We start from the raw sequence: 14,905 nt of genomic DNA, 5'->3' as shown, positions 1-14,905 counted from the left end.
TCTATTTCCTTCTCCCTCTCTCTCCATGTGGCTGTGGCCAGCCTCTACTTCTCTACTCTCTCCTTCTCTCTGCCTTTCTCTGCCTCTACTACTCTCTTAACTCCCCTCCCCATGTGCTAAATGAACTCTATTCTACACTACATTGTCATGTGGCTGGTCCCTCAGGGGGAAGGGATGCCTTGGCCTGGGCCCACTGAGGCACCCCCTTCCCCACACCCCACCAGAGCATAATCTTTTATCTCTTTCTCTTTTTATGATCACAACAGCAATTTTAGGAGAATAGGTGATGAGGAAAGGGAAATGATCTAAAAAGGCTTACAAGGGCCTGCCCAAAAGAGGTTACAAAACACAGCTACCTCCACACTGCTGCCACCTTCCTGACTCAGGCAGCCTCATGTGAGCAGCTACCAACACTTTCCTTTTTATGAAGCAAGTACCTTACAGTCTATTTCAACAAATGCTGTGTAGCAAACCAAAGTTAGCCAAGTCACTCTTGGTCTTCCTGCTGGCTGTCCTAAGAGAGTGTAATTGGGACGAACGAGGACAATCTAATGAAAAGTGGCAAGGACCATGAACAAAGCCCAACACTACCTCGAATTAACAGCTGACAAATACAAGCGCAAGAATCCACTCACTCGCTACTATTCACTGGGAAACACTAAAGGAAAAAAATACATCTCTTTATTACAATGCATTTGGTTCTAGAGGCTGTCTGTCTATACTGCAAACCTACAAAACCTATTGTGGCAGATGAGAAGGCTTTTGAATAAATACTTGTTAATAGCCTGGACAGATAAAAATAATACATAATCTCATTGCATGACACAGGGTTTCTTTAAAAGACTGCTCCTCTACTTAAATATTCATGTTTCAATTAAAATGTACACCTACTTTATTAGCCACACCAGGTCCAGTTCAGATCAATAACAGCAACACTAGAAGGAATTCTAATGAAGATAAACAACTCTGAGTCCTCTCAGCTCCCCCTGGGCACCACACACAAAGCTTCCTTTCATTACTTGCTGCAAGCTATTTTACAGTCACCTGCCTCATGCAAATGAGGAGCCTCATGTTTATTCATGAGGAGAGTTACAGACTACCTTTCATTCCATAGGCTGGCTCAGTGAACCTAAAGAGTGAACTGAGCAGGGCTGGGAGGAGGACGGCTGAATATACAACTGTCTTCTGCAAGGCACACACTGAAAGTCAGTAAGCCAAAAGCAGTGTGAGAAGTAAGCTGTCCCCTTTTGAGCCCAGGCATTTGCTGGCGTTAACATTTTAACCACCATCCCATTTTATGCCACACCAAAATCCATTATTTTCTGTGGCTCCCCTGCAGGGGATTTCTTAGATTTCTTCAGATTCCTTCTGGTCCATTCTCCAATACTTCCTAATTGGGATTTTCTCCCATTGACACAGATGATGCCCACAGCTTGGCCATGGGGCAGCTGCTTTGCTAGCTCCGGATTGTCCCACCTCGGTCTCTGATATTTTAAGCATCCACGACTTTTCATCTATGAGCCCAAGATTCCAAACCCTAGCAAAGTGTGCCTAGCTTATTTTTGCTGTTGGATAAAATTCCAAAATAGCTCTATTACTTATTTCACAGTAAGGCCACATTTAAAATTGTCACTTCCATTTCATTACATGGAAACATGCAAAGTTGTGCCATCTCCGTTTATAATGTTGACTTTTGATAGTACCATCAGTACCATAAAGACAGATTGCTGATGGTCTTTAGAATGACTTGAGGACCACTAAATGAGTCTGACCAAGCTTTTGGAGAGGCCTTAGTTCTCACCAGCTGTTAGGGACACACAATTCTTGAGGCCTGCTGACTTTCTATTAGGCGGCTATCATGATGTGTCAATGTGGGAAACCAAATCAGTTCATAAAGCTGCTTAAAAACAAATTGCAGACGTCAGCATAAGTTTAATTTTGCCACTGTTAGGTTAGTCGTTCCGTTCAGAACTTGGTATAAGGTTCACAGACATCTTCACCATTCACCACCATTTTAACATGATATGCTTAAAATGAACTTTAAAAAGCTGCTTAGCCATGTTTGTAGATGAGATTTATCTTATGATTTCTTTTTGAAAAAGCCATATCACATCTGCATATGAATTTACTTCCTCAACATATGTTTATACGTATGACTCCAATTACTATAACATCACCAATAAGAGAGGATGAGACAGCATTTCCATTTTTCTTTTTTGTTAATTTTCAGGCACGGAATTTTTGAGTATGACAAATGGTCACAGTACGCTTCTCCATGCAGGCAGTCTGTAGTAGTTGGAAATATGTGAGGCATATATCAACAGGTGGAAATCTCATTGGTATAAACCACCTTGAGTGAGCAACTCTAACTTCATGAAAACAATTCGTAGATAGCTTTTTCCCACCGCATGGTTTCCCTGGTCGGTGATTCAACTGCCCACTGGGCTAAGAGGCCCCGTGTGCTCCAAATGTCCCCACGGTTGAGATATACTGCTGCATAGATCCAAATTTCACTTGCAAACCCTTGTTAGAATAATTAAAGTGAGACCGCTACAACCCACACAAGCATAAAATAAGATTCCTATAAACAAAACATCATAAGTGAAGCCCTCAAATGATGGTTGGGCCGCTTGTGTGGGGAAGTAGCTGGCAGCAGTTTAGCTCTTCCCTGATGCCCCTACAAATGAATACTGCATGTTCTAAAATATTCGTAATAAAAGTCAAAACACAGAATACAAACTCAATGGCCTGAATCAATGGATTATTCTGTAGACTGCTATGTGGTGAAAGTGAAAGTTCTTTCCAAAGCATAAATATTTTAATCATCCCAATTCTACTTCTCTTACATAAATAAGAAAACTTCCCGTCTGCTGCTCCTCAAGACTAGAAGAGCAGTAGACAGCTGCTTTTCCAAACGCCTTCTTCCAGCAGTGGCATTAACTAGTGACATTAACCAGAACATTTTAGATACCTTCAAGCCAAAGCCGAAGTCAGGTTACCCACCAGAAGCTATTCCTGCCCCAGCACGCTGCAAGTGCTATGTCGGTGAAATTAAAATTTTGAATTAGTGGCCTTGAGGTAGGCAATTCAATCCCCTTTTCATGCTGTATATAAACTGAGATAGCCAAAGTATTTCAAAAGCAATGGTGTTTCATGTTGGGTTCTTTTCAAATATTCCTGAATTCGAATTTAGGCAGCCTGGGGAACATGATATCATTTAAATCTACCAGAAAGTCCAAACCCACATTTGTTCCTAAATTCAATCTCCTCTGCTACCAAGTTAATAACAAGAAGAAAAGTGAACTGGCTTCAATTTCAGCACTTCTCTCTGTTTCCATTTATTATGGAGTAAAGTGGCACAGTGGTTGATAGGCAGGAAGCAAGAAAAAAAGAAATAAAAAATGGAAAGGCTGCATGGAATTGTGGTAGTGGCTCTCACACTGCACACTCATTGTCGTCTTTCTTTTTGCCCCCAAAGTTAAAAGGCTACTGAAGGGAAAACAGGGACACAAAGGAAAAGGGACACAAACATATCTGTATTGAGCTTGAGTAGCTCTCAGCCGAATTCTGGAATTATGTCTACCAGTAAAACAACAAGCAAAGGGCTTTTCTATCAATACTGTATTAAAAGTTGTTATTAACACTTAAAGATAAAACATACACAAATAAAATATAGACTATGATGGTGAGCAGAATACCCTCCAGGGAGGCTCATGTTTTAATCCCTAAGACGTGTAACTGTGCTACACGGCAAAGCGTGATTTAGGTTACCACTAGAATTAAGGTTTTTTTTCCAACCTTAACACCGGGAGTTTATTATCCTGAACTATCCAAATTCCAAACAATCTTGTGACACTTAAAAAAAGACAACAGAGGTAGCATCAGGCGTCAGAGAGGACTAGACCCACAGCTGTTGGCACTGGAAAGAGAGAGAGAGAGAGAGAGAGAGAGAGAGAGAGAGGATGCAAACCAAGGGATATGGCAACCTCTGGAAGCTAAAGACTGCGAGGAAACAAATTCTCCCCTAGAATGTTCAGATAGAAACATTGCTCTCCTGAAGCCTTAACTGCGATCCAAGGAGATACTGTTAGCTTCTGAATTATAGAACAGTCAGGTAAGAAATTTGCATTGTTCAAGCTACTAATTCTGCAGTCATTTGTGGCAGTAGGAATAGAAAATGAATACACATGCTATTTACTATTTACCTAATCTATGTATCTGTGTACTTATATGTCAGTAAATTCATGTATGTGTTTGTGCACTCACCTTGAAATACGATTTTCTTTAATAAGCAGGGGGAAAGCAGATTATTGTGGGAAATTAAAATCCTGTGCCTTCTGTATGCTTAACCACTCTCTGGCACTAATTCTTGAACCCACGTTAATCTACGTCGCGGATGGTGAGGTGGCCTTCCACGAGGAGTGAGTGTCCTGACGCAGAACACAGACACTTGGATGGCTGCCCGCACAGCACGTGAAGAGTCACGCTGATCCAGGGCAGAGTGGCCACAGCCACTTTGAAAGGCTATTGATTTAAGTCTCCTCTTGTGACTTGAGTGGGGAAGGCCTCCTTTCTCTGGGGTGATTTGCACCTGAATAGCAAAGTCTCTCATCATCAAGTGAAGTATACAGAGGGGGCTGTGGCTGTGATTGCAAGTGAATTAATGGCTTCTTGTCTCCCAGGCGTCTTTGAATCATGCCTACTCAGGCAATGATGTTCAGACAAATGCACCTTGCCGATCGGGGTTCAACACGGGGCACATTGGATGGTTAAGGAAAGATGGAAGGCATCACAGAGGGAAATGACCTGTGGGTGAGCTAACCATGCCAGGTCAGTGCCTGTCTTAGGCTTCTGCCCGGTTCCTGCTTTCCTTTCTTTTCAACCATTCGTGGTTAAAGAAGCCACAAACCTGAACTTGGAAACAAAACAAAACGGAAGTGACAAACAGAAGGTAACAGGGAGACAAATGCAGTTAGAAGTTTAGATGTTGTCTATGTCCCAAAGGCCACAGAAGTAGCACACCAAATTCTTAGTTACGATCCTTAGGACCAGGAGAGTGGGTTTGGGCAAAGGGCCAGAACCTTGTTTAGAGTCATGTCACAACTGTTATAGGCTAAATAATACCTGTCCAGACCCTAAAACTACACATAATTAGCTATTACTGTTGTACATGTCTGTTGCAAGGAGAAATGTGTTCTTTATCTCTAAAAGCAGGGACTCTGTTTCAAACTCCTCTAAGTTGACCCAGAAATTCTCACATCTATAGAAGCAGGAAAGTCATATTCCTCCAAGTAATGACCACATCAGAACAGACAAACAAATGCGGGTGAGGTGGCTGAGAGGGTAAAAACNCCTGCCACTAGGCCTAGCAACCTGAGTTCAAACCCTGGGTCCAACACAATTAAAGCAAAGAAGAAGCAGACACATGACCTTAAGGTGTCCATATGACACAAACATACCAATGGACCATACAGTTGTCTTCTGTGTTGGCTGGCTCTGCACTTGTCCTCTATACAGGTAGAGGCATGACACCTTGCTTAATAGCCTCAAACCAGTGACAAAGCATTCCATACCAAAACCACAAAGGAAAACCCTCACCAGGACAGTTTCTCCAGAAAGGTTCTCTGTTGGTGGCCTTGGCTGAGACGACGGGGCCAAAGCTTCCCCAAGCAGATACCTAGTGGCTGCTTCCATTTTGGGTGCCATTTGAAACTCACACCCCTTTCCTTCTCTTCCCTTGACCACCATTTCTACGCCCAGCTGAGGGAACATAGTATACCACATCCGAGGCGTGAGCCCCAGACCTGTCGGATGGCCGGCGACCACACCCCCATTACCTTGTTGAAGTCTTCAGATGTTGCCCTCATCTCCTTCCATGTTTTGTTCAGGAGCTGGATACAAATGCAGAAGAATTCCTCAAAAGATCTGTCATGGGTGAAGAACATCGGGTGAAAGTCGTTGCAGGTCTCACTAGCTGGAGGGAAGAGATGGGGACAGAGGCAGACATGTTAATATAGTGGAATGTGTGATCAAGCTCACGCTTGGTGTCCATAGAGACAAAGGGACATATTTAAGATTATGTGACCACAGGGGGAAAGTAATTTTAAAAAGTCACCAAAGGACAGCTCCCTCCCTTAAAAGCTTAAGGTCAGAGGATCAGACCTATTCTTAGGTACATGTTTTGACTGTAAAATGTCAGTTGCTAATCCATGAGAGAATGTGACCCCAAGGGCTTTGTTCCAGGAGTGCTGAGGTAGGTGACCTTTGAGAAAATATTACCACTGTTTTCTGAGGCACAATACCTCGGTCACCCTAATAGAATAATTGACAGAAGACGGGCTTTCCTGAGTATACAATTAATTCCACCTTTGAAAATAGCATCTATGATTACTTCTCCAGGGGGCATTTTTTTTCCCTCTTACAGAGACAGTGAGCAGGGACTGTTTGTGAGCACTCACCATCTGATGCCACTGGCCATTTAACTTTACAGGCCGGGCACAGATGGCTGGAGGTCAAAGCCACCCAAATGCTCTGAGTGCTTCAATGTCCAGTGCTCACAAGCAACCAGAAAATTAGCTCAGACTGTTTCCAAGCCCAGTTACAATGAGATTTTTTGGGAAAGAGTCATGTTAGCCACCTCCCTCCCTTCCCTCAGACCTACTTCCATACCCCCTTTGCCCTAAGCCCCTCCTCACATTCCAGCAATATCTCAGGCTTGTAATTTTATAGTCCTTTAAAAGAGAAAAAGATTCATTTCTTTATGTGTCTGAGTGTTTCATCCAGTATGTATGTAAGTAGCCAATGGATCCAGAGGGGGTGGTGAGGCAGAGCGATGATGACAGTGACTGAAGGACAAGGAGTTGTTTTCTGGGAAAAATTCTCCAAAGAAATCTGTTGATGCTGTAGACTGAACCTACTACCTTGAACATGATTAGCTTAGCTCTACCACTGAGTTAAACCTGACTCCCCAAACAGGAATTGCCTATATTCTGATATATCATGTAAGAAATGACATGAACTCGGGGCCCCGAAGTGGGAAAGTATTTGCTCCTCCTATCATTGTAAAACAAACTTTACGACCACTACAGCAAGACACGTGTACACCAACCAGGGTTTTAATATAAATAAAACCAGTATAGAAAAACAAAAAACCATAGAAGCCCAAACCAGTGACAAGTGGTGAGAGGAAGGGCTCTTTCGTTCAGCCAGTTCTCCAAATAAAAACAAAGAGTCATAGATAAAATAAAATAAAATAAAATAAAATAAAATAAAATAAAATAAAATAAAAGAGTGTCTGGTGCCCATAAAGGTCAGAAGAGGGAGCCAGATGTGGAACTGGAGTTATAGACAGTCATGAACTGCAATTTGGATGCTGGAAACAGAACCTGGGTCCTCATCAACATCAATAAACACTCCTGACCATTGAGCAATCTCTCCAGCCCCCCAATGCAGCCCTTTTCTAAATATTACAACTTGTCTGATCACTGAAGCATCTCTTACTAGTTGTGTCATAGAAGAGGGTGTGATAGAGTTCCGGAACCTCAGCTTTGTGACCAGTCCCCTGCCCCGACCCCCCACAATCCAAGGTTTAAACATGCACACATGCATGTATGCATACTAATTATAATGAGTGCTGTTATACATACTGAAGGGAAACACATCTATTTTATTGAAATCTCTTCAACGTTTGGCTAGTGTTCAAGATCTGAGGTGGTGGAATTTTAGGCTTTGGAAATTCAGGAAGAGAGAGATGGGGAGGGTTAGGAATGGAGTTTACACCAGAGAACTTCTGCTTCTTGCCATGAGTATGAATAGCCACTTTGCTTCTGGTACACCACCACGCTGGTTATGAACCCTAGCATTCCTAGAATGAAAAGGTTCTGCTCCAGCACAGTTTCTATGTGCCAACCCCATCCATCCACAGGCCTTATGTACAGAGCTTCTGGCCATCTGCCCAGCTAAAGAAATTGGGTGGATATTTATACGGCTCACTCCTTCTCAATGACAACTGGATAGGAAGATATACTAATGCTCAGTGTCTCCAGACAGCATAAGGGCAGAGGTGACCTGCAATGCAGTCATGCAAAAAGGAACTAGAAGCAAAGATCTGGAGTCATGTCTAGCCCATGCAAAGGAGGGAGATGTTACTTTTAATTGTTTAGCTTGTATTAACTCATGAAGAGTAATGAAAATTATTCTCCTTTCTTTCTAGGCTTTAGAGGAGCACCCGGCACAATTCATAGAAAACCTGCCCTAGAAAAGATAAAAATTTACCAGGAGCATGGAGAGAGGTGCACACTGTACCAAGCACTCTCCTCGATTTCCTCGTCACGCTTGTTCACCTCTCAGCAATGAAAAGCCAGTGCACACAAGTACAGTCACTCCACCCCGGAGGGATTCCAGCAAATGTGAAGTTTTGACCTGAGACGCAAAGCTATTTAGGGAGTGTGCAACACCAATACAGGCCTAATGTGCAGCTTGCTGCCCTGGCAATGAGCCCGCCAGTCTCACTTTCATAAGCACTGGAGCCTATGAAATTTACAAGTCTACAGAAGCAACTTAAGATGCTATTACGATCCAAGAACTCGTTATTAATCACATTATCACAGAATCATTTTTGGACCTAGTGTGATTATATGTGTACTTTATGCCCTAGTTAAATTTTTATAGCATTACTGGAGCTGAGACAGCTCCAAAACCCATGAGCCCTGTTTTCGGTTGGGTGGAAAGAGGGAAATAGCTTATAATAGACAGTGTTTGCTGGATGCACACTATGGGCCAGGCTCCACAGGCACTATCTTTGTAACATGCCAGGGAGGTGGACATTACGAGTATATTCATTTTAGATATGAGGAAGGCAAAAGTTGTAGAAACGAAGTCTTCTATCGTGAGTTTTTTGTAGGTGGCCCTAAGCAAGCATTGGAAACCTACAATGTAGTAGACCTAGCAGTAGGTTTCCAGCCTTTGCTGACATCAAGAGCACAGGGAGCTTCCTGGTGGCTGCTGCCTAGAAAATTAATTTCTCTTTGTACTTCCCTGGATCTCCTGCACACCTCCTTCAACAAGAACCTAGAGCATGTCCTGCAATGCGGTGGGGCTCCCCAGCAAGTGCAAAGTTAGCACCTACCCATCGAGAACACATGCCCTGTCAGCATAGAACTAAAGCTAGCAGTTCCACCACTGTGGGCCATGCCCTGGACAGAGATTTTTGTCTGTGATTATCGGTAAGGTACAAGTACATGAGAGGTGTACTAGGGTTTTTTTTTTGTTTTTCTTTTCCATTTTGTTTTTCTTTTTTGAAAGAAAATAAACAGGAGACTCAGGAAGATGAGATGAGATGACCTTTTCAAGGCGCATGGCATCTTCATTACGTTTCTATTGCTGTGAAAACATACCATAATCAAGATAACTTATAGATGAAAGAGTTGGATGGGGGCTTATAGTTTCAGAGAGTAAGTCTATGGCCATTAAGGTGGGGAGCATGGAGGCAGGCAGGTAGGCAGGCAGGGTGTTGGAACAGTCATTGAGAGATTATAGCCTGATCTGCAAAAGGAATTAGGGATAGCAAACTGAGAATAGTTTGGGCTTTGGAAATCTCAAATCCAGTAACAGTAACACACCTCCTCCAAAAGGCCACACTTCTTAATTCTTCCTGAATAATTCTATCAACTGAGGACCAAGAAGTCACATATATGAGTGTATGTAGGCTATTCTCATTTAGACCACTATACATGATCACACATTGTAGTTCCAGGATGAAAACCTGGGGAGAAATAACTCCAAAGCCCATCATGGCTGCTCTGTAGTGCTTTTCCTCTGTAGTTGTGTTTGTTGGTTAACTGCCTCTGCTGAACCTCCCAAGCAGAATTCTAAAGCGGTATCTACTTTCTTCATCACATATTTATAAAGTCATGCAAGGTAGTCTACATTGAATGTGTAAGTCATATTTCAAGGCTATTATCCCTCTGCTTATGCCCTGCTATTCATGGTTTAAGAAGATTTCAGGTTAACAGGGACACTGTTTTCTGAGCCTTTCCTCTCTTTTCTCTGGGTCTGGGTGACATTGCACCTTGACAGCTCTCTTGAGTACCAAGAAAATCACAACCTTGCTCCAAGCTTTTGTTGTATGAAGCTCCTCTCACTGGCTACCAAATACCCCCAGGTAGTTGGTCACTAGTGAAGGTCCCTCTGGATGAATTCATATGATAGATGTAATTCAAGAAACTCACACATGTCTTTAATCCCAGCACTTGGGAGGCAGAGGCAGGCAGATTTCTGAGTTTGAGGCCAGCCTGGGCTACAGAGCGAGTTCCAGGACAGCCAGGGCTACACAGAGAAACCCTGTCTCAGAAAAAACAAAAACAAAACAAACAAACAACAAAACAAAACAAAACAACCAAAACTCAAAACTTCAGGTCCATGCAAACAGAAACCCAATTTTGATCTTGTTGACAATGGAAGCAGCTGCGAAATACAATTCAGGCTCTCCGTTAACTAAGAGAAGTTACATGAACAAATCATGACCGATAACAGAAAAGTAGCATTTCTTAGTCAGGTTTCCAGGAAAGGAAGAGAGCAGGATGCTCGACTAGCTTGTTTTCCTTTGTTCCTTCCTTCCTAGTTTAGTTCCTTTGTGTCTGGAATGTAAGATGATGACTGAGCTTCTGCAACTCTTTCATTAGCCTAAAAAATGAGGGCTGTATCCTAGATGATTAGAAAGAGCTCTTGGTGCCACTGTGGAGACACTATGACCACCCAAACCATCCCTCTGGAATTCTGTGATTCAGTCACTGCTTTTACATTTTTGAAACTATGCTTAGACATATAATTATTCATGTGGAAAGTTAAAGTTTAAGAAGTCCTTGAACAGTAATTTAAGAAAACATGCGCAGTATGCAGTGAGTACAAGTGTTCTGGTCAAACATATTTGCATGAAAACATCAAATTTGATGTGTCCTCAAATGATTTCTATCCTTAGATGGTTAAGATCCTGGAGCCTGTTACGTCAACTGTGACATGTAATCATATGAAGGTCAAGAACATTAATTTCTGTGAAGGATATGGTGAAGAATTTGGTGCATATTCTTTACTATTTCATCATCACCCTATAGCTGCACATAAGACTTCAACAGTGCAAGAGATGAGAAAGCGGTAAGACTCTCGGGAGTAGCCCTTGGGTTCCAGTAGATATGGAGGGAGTGGAGTCAACAACTCATATTGATTGTGTTAAAACCTGTGGGAGTACTGAGATCTCAAAGGTGAAATTTCACTGGGCTGTGAACTTAGCTCAGATTTTTCCCACCTGAAGGTACTCCTATGATCTGTACACAGAAACCTAAGGAGGAATGGAGTTATGTGCCCTGTAGTGAAGGGCCAGGAACAGAATCCAGTGTTCCTTCCATGTCTGCAGCCAGTGTGCTCAGACTCTCCATGAAAGGACTGCCTTGCCATCCCCTTACATCTCCCCCACCCCTGTTTTGGTTTAGTCTGCTTTGTTTGAGGCTGGGTCCTGCAACGGTCCTCAGGATGCCCTTCCACTCATGGTCTTCTTAATTCATCTGCCTGGGGACACAAGTGTGTAGCATCATGCACACTTCATCCTATGACTCTTTAAGACTTGCCCCTTTCCCTAAAGAGTAGGCAGACAACAAATCAGGGGCAAGTAAGTTAGTCTATCACATGATACATAAACAACTATAGGACTTCTATCGACATGTCACTTTTTTTTTTTTTTTGGTTTTTTTGAGACAGGGTTTCTCTGTATAACCCTGACTGTCCTGGAACTCACTCTGTAGACCAGGCTGGCCTCGAATTCATAAATTCACCTGCCTCTGCCTCTGCCTGGCTGACATGTCACTCTTTAAGGATTTTCCCATATTAAGAAACAAACAAACAAACAAAATCTTTAGTAGTAGAGTTCTTTCTCTAAAACATTCAAGATACAGACAGTCAAGAGTCTGTCCTAGTTTGCTTTGTATTGCTGTAGATAAATACCATAACCAAAAATAACTTAGGGGAGGAAAGGGTTTATTTCATTTTACAGGTTTCAGTCTATCATCAGAAGCTCAAGGCAGGAGCTTGCGACCACAGAACAAAGGTTACTGGCTTGTTTTCTGGCTTATTCCTGCTCAGATACTTTTCTTATACAACCTAGGTCCACCTGCCTAAGTATGATGCTGCCCACAATGGGCTGTGATCTTCTACATCAAACAGCAATCAGTAAAATATTCCCACAGACATGTCTATAGGCCAATCTTTTTTTTTTTTTTAAACCATGGAATAGAGTTTATTAGGGGAATGGGGAGGGCAGTAGAGGCAGAGAAAGGCAGAGAGAAGGAGAGAGTAGAGAAGTAGAGGCCAGCCATGGCCACGTGGAGAGAGGGGAGAAGGGAATGGAGGGAGAGGGGGAACAAGGAGGCAAGAGGGTAGAGAGGCAAGAGAGTAAGAGAGCAAGAGCTAGGCTAATCTTGATGGAGACAATTCTTCAGCTAAGGTTCCCTCTTTCCATGGTGTGTCACATGGCCAAAGAGTTTAGATATCACTGAATCCATTAGAATAGTCTTATACACTTGAAGGCAAGAACTGTCAGAAAGGTAAAGCGGTTCATCCACGACTCTGGGATAACAGATGCTTTAAGTTAAACAACTGAGGTTCAATTCATTCCTAGTTGTTTCAGCTGGTTACACAGGAAAGTCATTTTGTGATCTACTCCACCCTCTTCTCCCATGGAACACTAAAAAGAATTCTATCAGGTCATGGAGGGCGTAGGAGTGGTACACAGAAGAGGAAGCTCAATGCAGTTTGGATCAAGGAGATGACCAAACCCATCCGTCATGGTGTAGATGTCCAAGGCCACACACAAGAGAGTTTGTGAACAATCACAAGGAAGGACTGGGCTCCAGAACAGTCTTTAATTCATAGATTAAAAAAAAATATAAGGACGGTGAGTTTATTATTGTTTTAAAAGAAAACAGCAAGGCCTATTGAAGAAAGAAATTGAAGCAGCAGGCAATGATTTTATAAATGAAATTTAGAGAAACATTCAATGAGACAAAAATAGTACGACATTTTTAAAGCTAAATTGTTCTTAAGCACACTATTTTTATCTCAGTGAGATTCCATTTTGTACAAGAGAATTGACTCACTGGTCTTTTCAGTTTGGAATATAAAGATATTTTCAGGGTTAGGTTAGAATGTTAATTTGCCAACATCTAATTCATTTCTAAGTAACTATAATATACACATGTAAGTTCTAAAAATAAAGTAAGAATGTGACACACATATTTAGCAGAATTATCATTCCATTTGCTATTGCTGTAAGAAAAGGCTAGAGGCTGGAGGCTTTGTATAAAGAGGATGTTTATACGACTCATAATTAAAGGTCCAAGAACATTGTGCTAACATCTGCTGCCCCTAAGGTCGTTTGTCTCCATGAAGATGAAAAAAAAAATTGTGGGAATGTTTGTCAGAAGGAGAGATTGCATCCTCGGACAAAAAAAAAAAAAAAAAGCAAATTTGTCTTTCTAACAACCTATTCATGAAAGAGAACTAACTCACTCTAAGAAACCAGCAATAATCCTAACCACAGCAATGCTCTCAATGACTGACTAGCCTTCATTTCTTCAAAGTTCTACTTAGTACCGTTACACTGGGGACTTAGCCTCCAGTACAATAACACATAGAATACAAAAATCATCCAAACCAGCAACATCTGCCAAAGTACATGTATTCTTAGTTTCTATTGGCTATTAGGAGATGAAGCCCACAGTGTCATGAGGTTCTAAGAAAATAATGGTCTGTGTACTGTATTGAATAGACTATGAAGGAAGGAAGGAAGGAAGACCTGGTTGTAAAATTGTCCTGTGACCTTAAAACCCACTTCTGAGATCCCATTGAAAATACACTTATACATGAGATAAGGTAATATATTGCTAACTCTAAAATCATAACTCTCTCTCTCTCTCTTTCTCTCTCTCTCTCTCTCTCTCTCTCTCTCTCTCTCTCTCTCTCTCTCACACACACACACACACACACACAAACACCACACACACCACACACACACACAAAACACATGTGTGCACATGAGATAGTGATTTATTTTTAATTCTTACTCTCTAGTTATAGACATTGGAAAGTGTGCGTGCAACAAACCTCACAGTTCCTATCTCTCTGTCTAGAGATGAGATGGCTACACATTCCATTTGTGCTTCTTAGGGCGTTAAAGTATCAACGTGGCATTTTCTGGTTTAGCTTAATGTTTTCTGTGCTAGTATTTATTCTTCATAAGAAAATTGCTAGTTGTTTTTATACCCTTTCAACCAATTCATACCACCTAATGTAGACCATTACAAAAGAAAAGTACCTGACTAAAGATGAGATAACAAGAAGGCGTAGGCAAGTATAGACAAATTTTGCTCTATCATGGTAATTTTCTCAGACACATGTAATTTTTAAGGTGCCAAAAATCTCTTTATGACCTGAGTTATGCAAAGAGAGTCTTTAAACCCATTAGCAGTAACTTGGAGCCATGGGCTTTGGAAGCATTGGGAAAATTATACTGTTTCTACCATGACATTGTGAGCCATTTGACTAGCAATCATCTTTGGAAATGGGCATTTTGAAAGATTAATAAATAGGGATAACACATAAAGTATTTTACTGTAAAATTATGAATTACAAGGAAGAGGTGATAAGTCATATACACTCAAAAGAATTTAACTCATGACAATTGCCAGAGCAGTCACAAAATGTCAGCAGCTATCAGGGGCACAGAAACTCACATTAGGACTATGTGTGGTTCTATGGTAAGCCCAGATTATACATTTATGAATTCTAAGATGCATATATATATATATATATATATATATATATATATATATATATATGTGTGTGTGTGTGTGTGTGT

General features: G+C 41.6%; 1 protein-coding gene across 6 annotated transcripts in view; it reads right to left on the bottom strand.

Moving 5' to 3' along the window:
• Positions 1-14,905, bottom strand: part of Elmo1 (engulfment and cell motility 1) — a 518,869-nt gene that overhangs the window by 141,834 nt on the left and 362,130 nt on the right. For all 6 annotated transcript variants that reach the window (XM_029547332.1, XM_029547328.1, XM_029547330.1 and 3 more), the window contains one exon: positions 5,838-5,974. In XM_029547332.1, the coding sequence (XP_029403192.1) occupies positions 5,838-5,974 (137 nt within the window). The remainder of the gene's footprint in view (positions 1-5,837; positions 5,975-14,905) is intronic.

The sequence above is a fragment of the Mus pahari genome, chromosome 16 (genome assembly GCF_900095145.1).
Source record: "Mus pahari chromosome 16, PAHARI_EIJ_v1.1, whole genome shotgun sequence".
Lineage (NCBI taxonomy): Eukaryota > Metazoa > Chordata > Mammalia > Rodentia > Muridae > Mus > Mus pahari.
This window is presented reverse-complemented; position numbering and strand designations above follow the sequence as displayed.